General features: G+C 48.2%; 1 protein-coding gene across 3 annotated transcripts in view; it reads right to left on the reverse strand.

Moving 5' to 3' along the window:
• LOC129815767 (poly(rC)-binding protein 3-like) overlaps positions 1–14987 on the reverse strand; it is a 174264-nt gene that overhangs the window by 68457 nt on the left and 90820 nt on the right. For all 3 annotated transcript variants that reach the window (XM_055869876.1, XM_055869877.1, XM_055869878.1), the window contains exons 2-4: positions 14740–14921; positions 12741–12764; positions 8313–8345 (exon numbers count right to left, since the gene is read on the reverse strand). In XM_055869876.1, the coding sequence (XP_055725851.1) occupies positions 8313–8345; positions 12741–12764; positions 14740–14847 (165 nt within the window). In that variant the 5' untranslated portion in view covers positions 14848–14921. The remainder of the gene's footprint in view (positions 1–8312; positions 8346–12740; positions 12765–14739; positions 14922–14987) is intronic.

Consider the following 14987-nt stretch of genomic DNA (forward strand, 5'->3'; position numbering starts at 1 on the left):
TCAGAGATAACCCCTTGGTGACCCTCTGTCGGCTACACTGATGAATGAGGATTCAAACCAGGTTCCTGGTGTGTAGCGATTGGTCGTGTGCTAGTGGCAAAAGATTTTCTTCACTGCCAAAGACCCCTTTGGCTCTTAGCCTTGTGCTACCAGTACCTTCATAGTTCTTATAAAACCCAACCGGAAAAGCAGTCAGTTAAAAGGACTTCTGTATACTCTGTATAAGCCTACTTATCAATGTTTCAGTCACCCATTACACTTTCTTACATGTTTCAGTCACCAATTACACTTTCTTCCATGTTTCAGTCACCCATTACAGTTCATTTAATGTTTCAGTCACCCATTACACTTCATTTAATGTTTCAGTCACCAATTACACTTTATTTTATGTTTCAGTCACCAATTACACTTTCTTTAATGTTTCAGTCACCAATTACACTTTATTTCATGTTTCAGTCACCCATTACACTTTATTTTATGTTTCAGTCACCCATTACACTTTCTTTTATGTTTCAGTCACCCATTACACTTTATTTCATGTTTCAGTCACCAATTCCACTTTCTGTAATGTTTCAGTCACCCACTACACTTTATTTCATGTTTCAGTCACCCATTACACTTTATTTCATGTTTCAGTCACCAATTACACTTTCTTTTATGTTTCAGTCACCCATTATACTTTCTTTCATGTTTCAGTCACCCATTACACTTTCTTTCATGTATCAGTTACCCATTACACTTTCTTTAATGTTTCAGTCACCAATTACACTTTATTTCATGTTTCAGTCACCAATTACACTTTCTTTTATGTTTCAGTCACCCATTACACTTTCTTCCATGTTTCAGTCACCCATTACACTTTCTTCCATGTTTCAGTCACCCATTACACTTTCTTTAATGTTTCAGTCACCCATTACACTTTCTTCCATGTTTCAGTCACCCATTACACTTTCTTTACTGTTTCATTCACCCATTACACTTTCTTCTATGTTTCTCAGTGTCTCTCCATTTCACTTCACCTTCATAGCTTTGCAATCCTGTGCCACTTATTTTGTTGGAGTGATTTTGTGGGTTTGTGCTGTGTATCGGTTGCCCTTGAGACTAAAATATTCATGCTTCCTCTTCCTGTCAGCGAAGATGCCGAGGTACATTATATAGATAGATATAGGAGCGTAGGAAAAGATGTGTTTGGTTTCTAGATCTAGATGGAAATAAAGTATTTATGTGGATCCATCACACCCTGACTGTAGAAACCAAGAAGCTGAGATACGGACGTATATATAGAGGTACAGGACAAAATGTGTTGGGTTTCTCTTTAAGCTACATACCTAAATGTTAAGTATGTACACTACCGGTCAAAAGTTTCAGAACTCCTACTTATTCAAGGGTTTTTCTTTATTTTTACTATTTCCTACATTGTAGAATAATAGTGAAGACATCAAAACCATGAAATAACACATATGGAATCATGTAGTAACCAAACAAGTGTTAAACAAATCAAAATATATTTTATATTTAATCCAAGAGTGTGCAAAGCTGTCATCAAGGCAAAGGGTGGCTACTTGAAGAATCTCAAATATTAAATCTATTTGGATTTGTTTAACACTTTTTTGGTAACTACATGATTCCATAAGTGTTATTTCATAGTTTTGATGTCTTCACTATTATTCTACAATGTAGAAAACAGTAAAAAAATAAAGGAAAACCCTGAAATTAGTAGGTGTTCTATAAAACGTTTGACGGGTAGTGTGTGTGTATCCATGGATACTGTATCTCTATTTCAGGTGTGTACGGCACGTTTAATAATGTAACAGAAAATATAGGGTTTAGAAAAGGCTTTTATCAAAATCACCTTCCATCATTTGTTTAACTTGTGGGCGGTCCCAGGAATCAAACCCACAATCGTGGATTTGTAAGCACCATGACAAGTGTAAAGGCAGTCATTGTTGTTCTCCCCCTTAGACGAGGAGGAGCATGGATAGGACCAAGATGCGGATTGAGGGAAATAAGCCATCTTTTAATGAAAAACAGCAAACAAGACACTACAAACTACAAAACAACAAACGTGACTAACCTTCAACTGTCCTGTAAGGACACAGGAACAAACACCCACAAAACACCAGTGAAACCCTGGCTGCCTTTGTATGACTCTCAATTAGAGACAAACAATACACACCTGTCTCTAATTGAGAATCATACCAGGCCGAACACAAAAACCCCACATAGAAATACAAACATAGACAAACCCACCCAACTCACGCCCCGACCAACTAAAATGAATACAAAACAAAGGAAAACGGGTCAGGAACGTGACAGAACCCCCCCCCTTAAGGTGCGAACTCCGGGCGCACCAGCACAAAGTCTAGGGGAGGGTCTGGGTGGGCGTCTGTCCTCGGTGGCGGCTCTGGCGGTGGACGAGGTCCCCACCCCACCATAATCAATCCCCGCTTCTTTATCCCCCTCCCAATGACCACCCTCCCACTAACCCCACCTAAATGAAGGGGCAGCACCGGGATAAGGGGCAGCACCGGGATAAGGGGCAGCACCGGGATAAGGGGCAGCACCGGGACAAGGGGCAGCACCGGGACAAGGGGCAGCACCGGGACAAGGGGCAGCACCGGGACAAGGGGCAGCACCGGGACAAGGGGCAGCACCGGGACAAGGGGCAGCACCGGGATAAGGGGCGGCACCGGGACAAGGGGCGGCAGGTCCTGGCTGAGGGACTCCGGCAGGTCCTGGCTGAGGGACTCCGGCAGGTCCTGGCTGAGGGACTCCGGCAGGTCCGGGCTGAGTGGCAGCTCCGGACTGTAGGTTAGCTCCGGACTGTAGGGCAGCTCCGGACTGTAGGGCAGCTCCGGACTGTAGGGCAGCTCCGGACTGTAGGGCAGCTCCGGACTGTCGGACGTCTCTGGCAGCTCCTGACTGGCGGGCGTCTCTGGCAGCTCCTGACTGGCGGGCGTCTCTGGCAGCTCCTGACTGGCGGGCGTCTCTGGCAGCTCCTGACTGGCGGGCGTCTCTGGCAGCTCCTGACTGGCGGGCGTCTCTGGCAGCTCCTGACTGGCGGGCGTCTCTGGCGGCTCCTGACTGGCGGGCGTCTCTGGCGGCTCCTGACTGACGGACGGCTCTGGCGGCTCCTGACTGACGGACGGCTCTAGCGGCTCCTGACTGACGGACGGCTCTAGCGGCTCCTGACTGACGGGCGGCTCTACTGGCTCGGGACAGACGGGCGGCTCTACTGGCTCGTGGCAGACGGATGACTCAGATGGCGCTGGGCAGACAGATGGCTCAGACGGCGCTGGGCAGACAGATGGCTCAGACGGCGCTGGGCAGACAGATGGCTCAGACGGCGCTGGGCAGACAGATGGCTCAGACGGCGCTGGGCAGACAGATGGCTCAGACGGAGCTGGGCAGACGGGCCGTTCAGGCACCGCTGGGCAGACGGCAGACTCTGGCCGGCTGAGACGCACTATAGGCCTGGTGCGTGGTACCGGAACTGGAGGTACCGGGCTGAGGGCACGCACCTCAGGGCGAGTGCGGGGAACACGAACAGGGCACACTGGACTCTCGTGGCGCACTCTAGGCCTGGTGCGTGGTACCGGAACTGGAGGTACCGGGCTGAGGGCACGCACCTCAGGGCGAGTGCGGGGAGAAGGAACAGTGCGTCCAGGGCTCTGGAGACGCACAGGAGGCTTGGTGCGTGGTGCCGGAACTGGAGGCACCGGGCTGGAGACACGCACCATAGGGAGAGTACGTGGAAGAGGAACAGGGCTCTGGAGATGCACTGGAAGCCTGGTGCGTGGTGTAGGCACTGGTGGTACTGAGCTGGGGTGGGAAGGTGGCGCCGGATATACCGGACCGTGAAGGAGGACACGTGCTCTTGAGCACCGAGCCTCCCCAACCTTACCAGGTTGAATGGACCCCGTAGCCCTGCCAGTGCGGCGAGGTGGAATAGCCCGCACTGAGCTATGCAGGCGAACCGGGGACACCACCTGTAAGGCTGGTGCCATGTACGCCGGCCCGAGGAGACGTACTGGAGGCCAGATACGTTGGGCCGGCTTCATGGCATCCGGCTCGATGCCCAACCTAGCCCTCCCAGTGCGGCAAGGTGGAATAGCCCGCACTGGGCTAAGCACGCGTACTGGGGACACCGTGCGCTTCACCGCATAACACGGTGTCTGACCAGTACGACGCCCTCTTACTCCACGGCAAGCCCGGGGAGTTGGCTCAGGTATCCAACCCGGCTTCGCCACACTCCCCTTTAGCCCCCCCCCAAGAAATTTTTGGGTGAGCCTCTCGGGCTTCCGTGCTAGCCGCGTACCCTCATACCTTCGGTTCCTCTCTCCGGTTGCCTCTGCTCTCCTCGCTGCCTCCAGCTGTTCCCATGGGAGGCGATCCTTTCCAGCCAGGATCTCCTCCCATGTGTAGCAACCCTTGCCGTTCAAGACGTCTTCCCATGTCCATTCCTCTGTCTGTCTCTGCTGCTGTCGCTGCCCTTCTCCACTCCGCTTGGTCCTCTTGTGGTGGGTGTTTCTGTAAAGGCAGTCATTGTTGTTCTCCCCCTTAGACGAGGAGGAGCATGGATAGGACCAAGATGCGGATTGAGGGAAATAAGCCATCTTTTAATGAAAAACAGCAAACAAGACACTACAAACTACAAAACAACAAACGTGACTAACCTTCAACTGTCCTGTAAGGACACAGGAACAAACACCCACAAAACACCAGTGAAACCCTGGCTGCCTTTGTATGACTCTCAATTAGAGACAAACAATACACACCTGTCTCTAATTGAGAATCATACCAGGCCGAACACAAAAACCCCACATAGAAATACAAACATAGACAAACCCACCCAACTCACGCCCCGACCAACTAAAATGAATACAAAACAAAGGAAAACGGGTCAGGAACGTGACACCAAGAGTGTGCAAAGCTGTCATCAAGGCAAAGGGTGGCTACTTGAAGAATCTCAAATATTAAATCTATTTGGATTTGTTTAACACTTTTTTGGTAACTACATGATTCCATAAGTGTTATTTCATAGTTTTGATGTCTTCACTATTATTCTACAATGTAGAAAACAGTAAAAAAATAAAGGAAAACCCTGAAATTAGTAGGTGTTCTATAAAACGTTTGACGGGTAGTGTGTGTGTATCCATGGATACTGTATCTCTATTTCAGGTGTGTACGGCACGTTTAATAATGTAACAGAAAATATAGGGTTTAGAAAAGGCTTTTATCAAAATCACCTTCCATCATTTGTTTAACTTGTGGGCGGTCCCAGGAATCAAACCCACAATCGTGGATTTGTAAGCACCATGCTTTACCAGCTGAGCTCCAGAGCACCATGCTTTACCAGCTGAGCTACAAAGCACTATGCTTTACCAGTTGAGCTACAGAGCACCATGCTTTACCAGCTGAGCTACAGAGCACCATGCTTTACCAGCTGAGCTACAGAGCACCATGCTTTACCAGCTGAGCTACAGAGCACCATGCTTTACCAGCTGAGCTACAGAGCACCATGCTTTACCAGCTGAGCTACAGAGCACCATGCTTTACCAGCTGAGCTACAGAGCACTATGCTTTACCAGCTGAGCTACAGAGTACCATGCTTTACCAGCTGAGCTACAGAGGACCATGCTTTACCAGCTGAGCTACAGAGCACCATGCTTTACCAGCTGAGCTACAGAGCACCATGCTTTACCAGCTGAGCTACAGAGCACCATGCTTTACCAGCTGAGCTACAGAGCACCATGCTTTACCAGCTGAGCTACAGAGCACTATGCTTTACCAGCTGAGCTACAGAGCACCATGCTTTACCAGCTGAGCTCCAGAGCACCATGCTTTACCAGCTGAGCTACAGAGCACCATGCTTTACCAGCTGAGCTACAGAGCACCATGCTTTACCAGCTGAGCTACAGAGCACCATGCTTTACCAGCTGAGCTACAGAGCACTATGCTTTACCAGCTGAGCTACAGAGCACCATGCTTTACCAGCTGAGCTACAGAGCACCATGCTTTACCAGCTGAGCTACAGAGCACCATGCTTTACCAGCTGAGCTACAGAGCACTATGCTTTACCAGCTGAGCTACAGAGCACCATGCTTTACCAGCTGAGCTACAGAGCACCATGCTTTACCAGCTGAGCTACAGAGCACCATGCTTTACCAGCTGAGCTACAGAGCACCATGCTTTACCAGCTGAGCTACAGAGCACTATTTATTTATTTATTTTTATTTTTTATTTCACCTTTATTTAACCAGGTAGGCTAGTTGAGAACAAGTTCTCATTTGCAACTTCGACCTGGCCAAGATAAAGCTATGCTTTACCAGCTGAGCTACAGAGCACTATGCTTTACCAGCTGAGCTACAGAGCACCATGCTTTACCAGCTGAGCTACAGAGCACCCAGCTTTACCAGCTGAGCTACAGAGCACCCAGCTTTACCAGCTGAGCTACAGAGCACCATGCTTTACCAGCTGAGCTACAGAGCACCATGTTTTACCAGCTGAGCTACAGAGCACCATGCTTTACCAGCTGAGCTACAGAGCACTATGCTTTACCAGCTGAGCTACAGAGCACCCAGCTTTACCAGCTGAGCTACAGAGCACCATGCTTTACCAGCTGAGCTACAGAGCACCATGTTTTACCAGCTGAGCTACAGAGCACTATGCTTTACCAGCTGAGCTACAGAGCACCATGCTTTACCAGCTGAGCTACAGAGCACCATGCTTTACCAGCTGAGCTACAGAGCACCATGCTTTACCAGCTGAGCTACAGAGCACCATGCTTTACCAGCTGAGCTACAGAGCACTATGCTTTACCAGCTGAGCTACAGAGCACCATGCTTTACAAGCTGAGCTACAGAGCACCATGCTTTACCAGCTGAGCTACAGAGCACCATGCTTTACCAGCTGAGCTACAGAGCACCATGCTTTACCAGCTGAGCTACAGAGCACTATTTATTTATTTATTTTAATTTTTTATTTCACCTTTATTTAACCAGGTAGGCTAGTTGAGAACAAGTTCTCATTTGCAACTGCGACCTGGCCAAGATAAAGCTATGCTTTACCAGCTGAGCTACAGAGCACTATGCTTTACCAGCTGAGCTACAGAGCACCATGCTTTACCAGCTGAGCTACAGAGCACCCAGCTTTACCAGCTGAGCTACAGAGCACCCAGCTTTACCAGCTGAGCTACAGAGCACCATGCTTTACCAGCTGAGCTACAGAGCACCATGTTTTACCAGCTGAGCTACAGAGCACTATGCTTTACCAGCTAAGCTACAGAGGACCATGCTTTACCAGCTGAGCTACAGAGCACTATGCTTTACCAGCTGAGCTACAGAGCACTATGCTTTACCAGCTGAGCTACAGAGCACTATGCTTTACCTGCTGAGCTACAGAGCACTATGCTTTACCAGCTGAGCTCCAGAGCACCATGCTTTACCTGCTGAGCTACAGAGCACTATGCTTTACCAGCTGAGCTACAGAGCACCATGCTTTACCAGCTGAGCTACAGAGCACCATGCTTTACCTGCTGAGATACAGAGCACTATGCTTTACCAGCTGAGCTACAGAGCACCCAGCTTTACCAGCTGAGCTACAGAGCACCATGCTTTACCAGCTGAGCTACAGAGCACCATGTTTTACCAGCTGAGCTACAGAGCACTATGCTTTACCAGCTGAGCTACAGAGCACCATGCTTTACCAGCTGAGCTACAGAGGACCATGCTTTACCAGCTGAGCTACAGAGGACCATGCTTTACCAGCTGAGCTACAGAGGACCATGCTTTACCAGCTGAGCTACAGAGCACCATGCTTTACCAGCTGAGCTACAGAGCACCATGCTTTACCAGCTGAGCTACAGAGCACCATGCTTTACCTGCTGAGCTACAGAGCACTATGCTTTACCAGCTGAGCTACAGAGCACCCAGCTTTACCAGCTGAGCTACAGAGCACCATGCTTTACCAGCTGAGCTACAGAGCACCATGTTTTACCAGCTGAGCTACAGAGCACTATGCTTTACCAGCTGAGCTACAGAGCACCATGCTTTACCAGCTGAGCTACAGAGGACCATGCTTTACCAGCTGAGCTACAGAGGACCATGCTTTACCAGCTGAGCTACAGAGGACCATGCTTTACCAGCTGAGCTACAGAGCACCATGCTTTACCAGCTGAGCTACAGAGCACCATGCTTTACCAGCTGAGCTACAGAGGACTATGCTTTACCAGCTGAGCTACAGAGCACCATGCTTTACCAGCTGAGCTACAGAGCACCATGTTAGTACAGTATATCATCTGGAGAATTTACCTCTTGTCGTATTTTCTTCACCGTCTCTCCTTTCTGTGGAGTGGAAAGACACAACACAAACCTTTAGACACATTCAACAGGTTTTGTTTAAAGTTCTGTCATTCACTCCTTCAAACGTATCATTATTATTCAATGAGTTTGATGTGGTTAAATTAAAAGTCCAACATATTTCAGACATACAATAGAATGCTTACTGTAACACACACGTTGGAAGGTTTGGTTTTTAGAAGTGAGTTCGGTAAAACACTGCATTTCAATGTGTCCTTTCATTGTCTTTTTATCTGACTATTATCTGACTATTTGTTCCTGTTGAGGGTCCATAGATTGGTGTGGTGGATGGGGAACCAATCACGTAAATAATCCAGTATCCTGCTGCTACAACATGGCAAACTGGTATTCTGTAAAAGATGCAATTTGTGATATCTGGGCCTACAGACATTTTGGACATACAAAAATATGATGTATATTGTACACCCATGTTTTATGAGTTTAGTACATCTGTCTATCATACATGTAAATATAAAGCAAACCAAGTGGTGTGGTTGTCTGTTTGCTGTTTTTTCGAATCAAGGATTTGGCCTTTAAATCACAGTGGAGGTAGAGGTATTACAGTGGAGTACACATCCATCCACTCTGAGCACCTAATTGCTTTTGATGGTCTGACTGCTTTGGACTGTTCTAGATGGAATATGACACCTTCTGACTGTCCTAGATGGAATATGACACCTTCTGACTGTTCTAGATGGAATAGGACTTCTCCTGACTGCTCTATATGGAATAGGACTGCTCCTGACTGCTCTAGATGGAATAGGACTGCTCCTGACTGCTCTAGATGGAATAGGACTTCTGCTGACTGCTCTAGATGGAATAGATTTGTTCCTGACTGCTCAAGATGGAGTAGGACTCCTCCTGACAGCTCTAGATGGAATAGGACTGCTCCTGACAGCGCTAGATGGAATAGGACTGCTCCTGACTGTTCTAGATGAAATATAACTTCTCCTGACTGCTCTAGATGGAATAGGACTGCTCCTGACAGCTCTAGATGGAATAGGACTGCTCCTGACAGCTCTAGATGGGATAGGACTGCTCCTGACCGCTCTAGATGGAATAGGACTGCTCCTGACAGCTCTAGATGGAATAGGACTGCTCCTGACTGCTCTAGATGGAATAGGACTGCTCCTGACTGCTCTAGATGGAATAGGACTGCTCCTGACAGCTCTAGATGGAATAGGACTGCTCCTGACAGCTCTAGATGGAATATGACTGTTCCTGACAGCTCTATATGGAATAGGACTGCTCCTGACAGCTCTAGATGGAATAGGACTGCTCCTGACAGCTCTAGATGGAATACGACTGCTCCTGACAGCTCTAGATGGAATACGACTGCTCCTGACAGCTCTAGATGGAATAGGATTGCTCCTGACAGCTCTAGATGGAATAGGACTATTCCTGACAGCTCTATATGGAATAGGACTGCTCCTGACAGCTCTAGATGGAATAGGACTGCTCCTGACAGCTCTAGATGGAATAGGACTGCTCCTGACAGCTCTAGATGGAATACGACTGCTCCTGACAGCTCTAGATGGAATAGGATTGCAGGTCGAAGCAGAGACTAATAAAAACTGATGGCAGCAATCATGTACAGCTATTCAAATTGAAAGCTTTCCTGTAGAGTTCCTACTGTAAGGGCTTATTATTTTAAGGGCTTAGTGCAAGCTTGGTCTTAACTTATACTGCATGCCTGACTTGAAACAAACGATCAAATCATATTTCTGTTTGTTTAACATTATCACAGTGTAATTCATAGAATAACGGACGGTACTGTATATCTTTATCATATACTGTCCTCATAAAAGGAGTCCTCGGGTGTATTTCTCATTCAGCCCTTAATTCATACAGCATTTACATGCCATCTTAAGGGAGTCTGGTCCACCTCCTCTATGAGCTCTATTATCAGCTCAGACCTGTTTGTGTGTGTGTCTGTGTGTCTGTGTGTCCATCTGTATGTGTGTGTGTGTGTGTGTCTGTGTGTGTGTCTGTGTCCGTGTGTGTCCATCTGTGTGTGTGTATGTGTGTGTGTGTCTGTGTGTGTGTCTGTGTGCATGTCTGTGTGTGTGTGTGTATGTGTTTGTGTGTGTCTGTGTGTGTCTGTGTATGTGTCTGTGTGTGTGTGTGTCTGAGTGTGTTTGCGTCTGTGTGTGTGTGTGTGTGTGTGTGTGTGTGTGTGTCCATTTGTGTGTGTGTGTGTGTGTGTGTGTGTGCGTGCGTGCGTGCGTGCGTGTGCGCGTGCGCGTGCGCGTGCGCGTGCGTGTGTGTGTGCGTGTGTGTGTGTGTGTCAGAGTTATTTTAGCAGCAGGGTTAGTCCTGAGCCAGACAAGCTCTAATGTCTGCAGGCAGGCCGGTTCCACTGTTCTACTGTTGATCTGGACTCCGCCTCCTACTACAGTACGTGGAGAACCAGCTAGATGAAATGACTAGCCCAGAGGTTTTATTGTCAGCAGGTTAGCTGGAGTTCAGTCCTCAGGACAAGCTCTGATGTCTGCACTGGCTGTATGTCTGTGTGTTACACTACACTGCCTGGCTGTTTGCCTGTGAGTTACACTACTACACTGCCTGGCTGTATGCCTGTGAGTTACACTACTACACTGCCTGGCTGTATGCCTGTGAGTTACAGTAGACTGGCTGGCTGTATACCTGTGTGTTACACTACTACACTGCCTGGCTGTATGCCTGTGTGTTACACTACTACACTGCCTGGCTGTATGCCTGTGAGTTACACTACTACACTGCCTGGCTGTATGCCTGTGAGTTACACTACTACACTGCCTGGCTGTATGCCTGTGAGTTACACTACTACACTGCCTGGCTGTATGCCTGTGAGTTACAGTAGACTGCCTGGCTGTATGCCTGTGTGTTACACTACTACACTGCCTGGCTGTATGCCTGTGTGTTACACTACACTGCCTGGCTGTATGCCTGTGTGTTACACTACACTGCCTGGCTGTATACCTGTGTGTTACAATAGACTGCCTGGCTGTATGCCTGTGTGTTACACTACACTGCCTGGCTGTATGCCTGGGTGTTAAACTACACTGCCTGGCTGTATGCCTGTGAGTTACACTACACTGCCTGGCTGTATGCCTGTGTGTTACACTACTACACTGCCTGGCTGTATGCCTGTGAGTTATACTACACTGCCTGGCTGTATGCCTGTGAGTACGCCACAGGGTTGAGTGTAGTGTTCAGTAATTGTATTGTACAACCTTTAACGTTGTTCTCAGTGTTCAGGACCACACAGGAGATCAAGACTGAAGGTGTCAGTTAATAACAGAGTACTGCACCTTTTCTTTGTGGCTCTTCATAATCACTGGTGTCTCTAGTATCGAGATTACAGTACAAGGAGATATTGACGCAGGAGCGTCACTGAACAGGACCTGATGGAACTGATTACTACTGAACAGGACCTGGTGGAACTGTTATAGGAACTGATTACTACTGAACAGGACATGGTGGAACTGATTACTACTGAACAGGACCTGATGGAACTGATTACTACTGAACAGGACCTGATGGAACTGATTACTACTGAACAGGACCTGATGGAACTGATTACTACTGAACAGGACCTGATGGAACTGATTACTACTGAACAGGACCTGATGGAACTGATTACTACTAAACAGGACCTGATGGAACTGATTACTACTGAACAGGACCTGATGGAACTGTTACTACTGAACAGGACCTGGTGGAACTGTTATAGGAACTGATTACTACTGAACAGGACCTGATGGAACTGATTACTACTGAACAGGACCTGGTGGAACTGATTACTACTGAACAGGACCTGGTGGAACTGATTACTACTGAACAGGACCTGATGGAACTGATTACTACTGAACAGGACCTGATGGAACTGATTACTACTGAACAGGACCTGATGGAACTGATTACTACTGAACAGGACCTGGTGGAACTGATTACTACTGAACAGGACCTGATGGAAACAATAACCTCACCCAGAAACTCTGTATGTCTAGTCTGTCTACACCAGAGCCAAATATTTGGATAATCAATATTAAGGCTCTGGTCTACACGATTGTGCCGACCGATTCACAGACCACAGGGATGATGACATAGGGAGAGGGGGAGGGATAGAGAGGGGGAAGAGAGAGAGAGCGGATGAGGGAGAGGATGAGAGAGAGGATGAGAGAGACAGAGAGAGAGGATGAGAGAGAGAGAGAGCTAGAGAGAGAGAGAGGTGATGAGAGAGAGAAAGAGAGAGAGAGAGAGAGAGAGAGAGAGAGAGAGAGAGAGGGGGGGGGTGAGAGAGAGGATGAGAGAGACAGAGAGAGGCAGAGACAGACAGACAGCGAATTGGAGGGGTGAGAGACAGAGAGAAAGGTTGAGAGAGCGGCTGCGTCTCACCTTTCCGATGATGCTGCCAACTTCCTGTAAAAGGAAAGAAATGAAAATGTTACTATATTGATTTAATCCTGTCAGGAGTCATCTAGTGGTCAAGTTGCTCTCTAGGGTGGTAGACCACTATGCCACTACACCACCATACCACCTAAAACAGTCACTAGACCAATAGACCACCCCAGACAGACACTAGACCACCCCAGATAGAAACTAGACCACTAGACCACTAGACCCCCAGACAACCACTATACCACTAGATCACTAGACCACCCCAGATAGAAACTAGACCACTAGACCACTAGACCCCCAGACAACCACTATACCACTAGACCACTAGACCACCCCAGACAACCACTATACCACTAGATCACTAGACCACCCCAGATAGAAACTAGACCACTAGGCCACTAGACCCCCAGACAACCACTATACCACTAGACCACTAGACCACCCCAGATAGAAACTAGACCACTAGAACACTAGACCCCCAGACAACCACTATACCACTAGATCACTAGACCACCCCAGATAGAAACTAGACCACTAGGCCACTAGACCCCCAGACAACCACTATACCACTAGACCACTAGACCACCCCAGATAGAAACTAGACCCCTAGACCACTAGACCCCCAGACAACCACTATACCACTAGATCACTAGACCACCACAGACAGCCACTAGACCACTAGATCACTAGACCACCCCAGACAGCCACTAGAACACTAGATCACTAGACCACCCAGACAGCCACTAGACCACCCCAGACAGCCACTAGACCAATAGAACACTATACCACCCCAGGCAGCCACTAGACCACCCCAGACAGCCACTAGACCACCCCAGACAGCCACTAGACCACCCCAGACAGCCACTAGACCACTAGACCACTAGAACACTATACCACCCCAGACAACCACTAGACCACTAGACCACTAGAACACTATACCACCCCAGGCAGCCACTAGACCACTAGAACACTAGAACACTAGACCACTAGACCACCCCAGACAGCCACTAGACCACTAGAACACTATACCACCCCAGACAGCCACTAGACCACTAGAACACTAGAACACTAGACCACTAGACCACCCCAGACAGTCACTAGACCACAAGATGACCAGACAGCCACTAGACCACTAGACCACTAGAACACTATACCACCCCAGACAGCCACTAGACCAATAGAACACTATACCACCCCAGGCAGCCACTAGACCACCATACCACTAGACCACCCCAGACAGCCACTAGACCACTAGACCACTAGAACACTGGAACACTAGAACACTAGAACACTGGACCACTGGAACACTAGAACACTAGAACACTAGACCACTAGACCACTGGACCACTGGAACACTAGACCACTAGACCACTAGAGCACTAGAACACTAGACCACTAGACCACTAGAACACTAAACCACTAGACCACTAGAACACTAGAACACTAGAACACTAGATCACTATACCACCCCAGACAGCCACTAGACCACTAGAACACTAGACCACCCCAGACAGCCACTAGACCACTAGACCACTAGAACACTGGAACACTAGAACACTAGAACACTGGACCACTGGAACACTAGAACACTAGAACACTAGACCACTAGACCACTGGACCACTGGAACACTAGAACACTAGACCACTAGAGCACTAGAACACTAGACCACTAGACCACTAGACCACTAGAACACTAGACCACTAGACCACTAGAACACTAGAACACTAGAACACTAGATCACTATACCACCCCAGACAGCCACTAGACCACTAGAACACTAGACCACCCCAGACAGCCACTAGACCACTAGAACACCAGATCACTATACCACCCCAGACAGCCACTAGACCACTAGAACACTAGATCACTATACCACCCCAGACAGCCACTAGACCACAAGATGACTAGACAGCCATTAGACCACTAGATGACTAGACCAAGTCCACCCCTGGCCACATGTGTGTGTCATCATCTAAGGCAAGCAGACAGACCTACCTTTCCGTGCATGAGGAGCCGTAGCGTAAGGGTGACGTTCATGCCCCCCTCTCCAAAGTCCTGTTCACAGTTCATGTTGATGTGAGACTGAGACACAAGGAGACGCATGAAAGATGCTCTGCAGACAGACAGACAGACTCTCAGGATGAAGGGAGAGGTTCTCTCTCTCTCCTCACAGCTCTCTGTAGGAACACACAGGAAGTACAACACTTTGTTATTATTGATTATAGTGATTATTGAAGGGAGGG

Source organism: Salvelinus fontinalis, chromosome 18, assembly GCF_029448725.1.
Source record: "Salvelinus fontinalis isolate EN_2023a chromosome 18, ASM2944872v1, whole genome shotgun sequence".
Taxonomy (NCBI): domain Eukaryota; kingdom Metazoa; phylum Chordata; class Actinopteri; order Salmoniformes; family Salmonidae; genus Salvelinus; species Salvelinus fontinalis.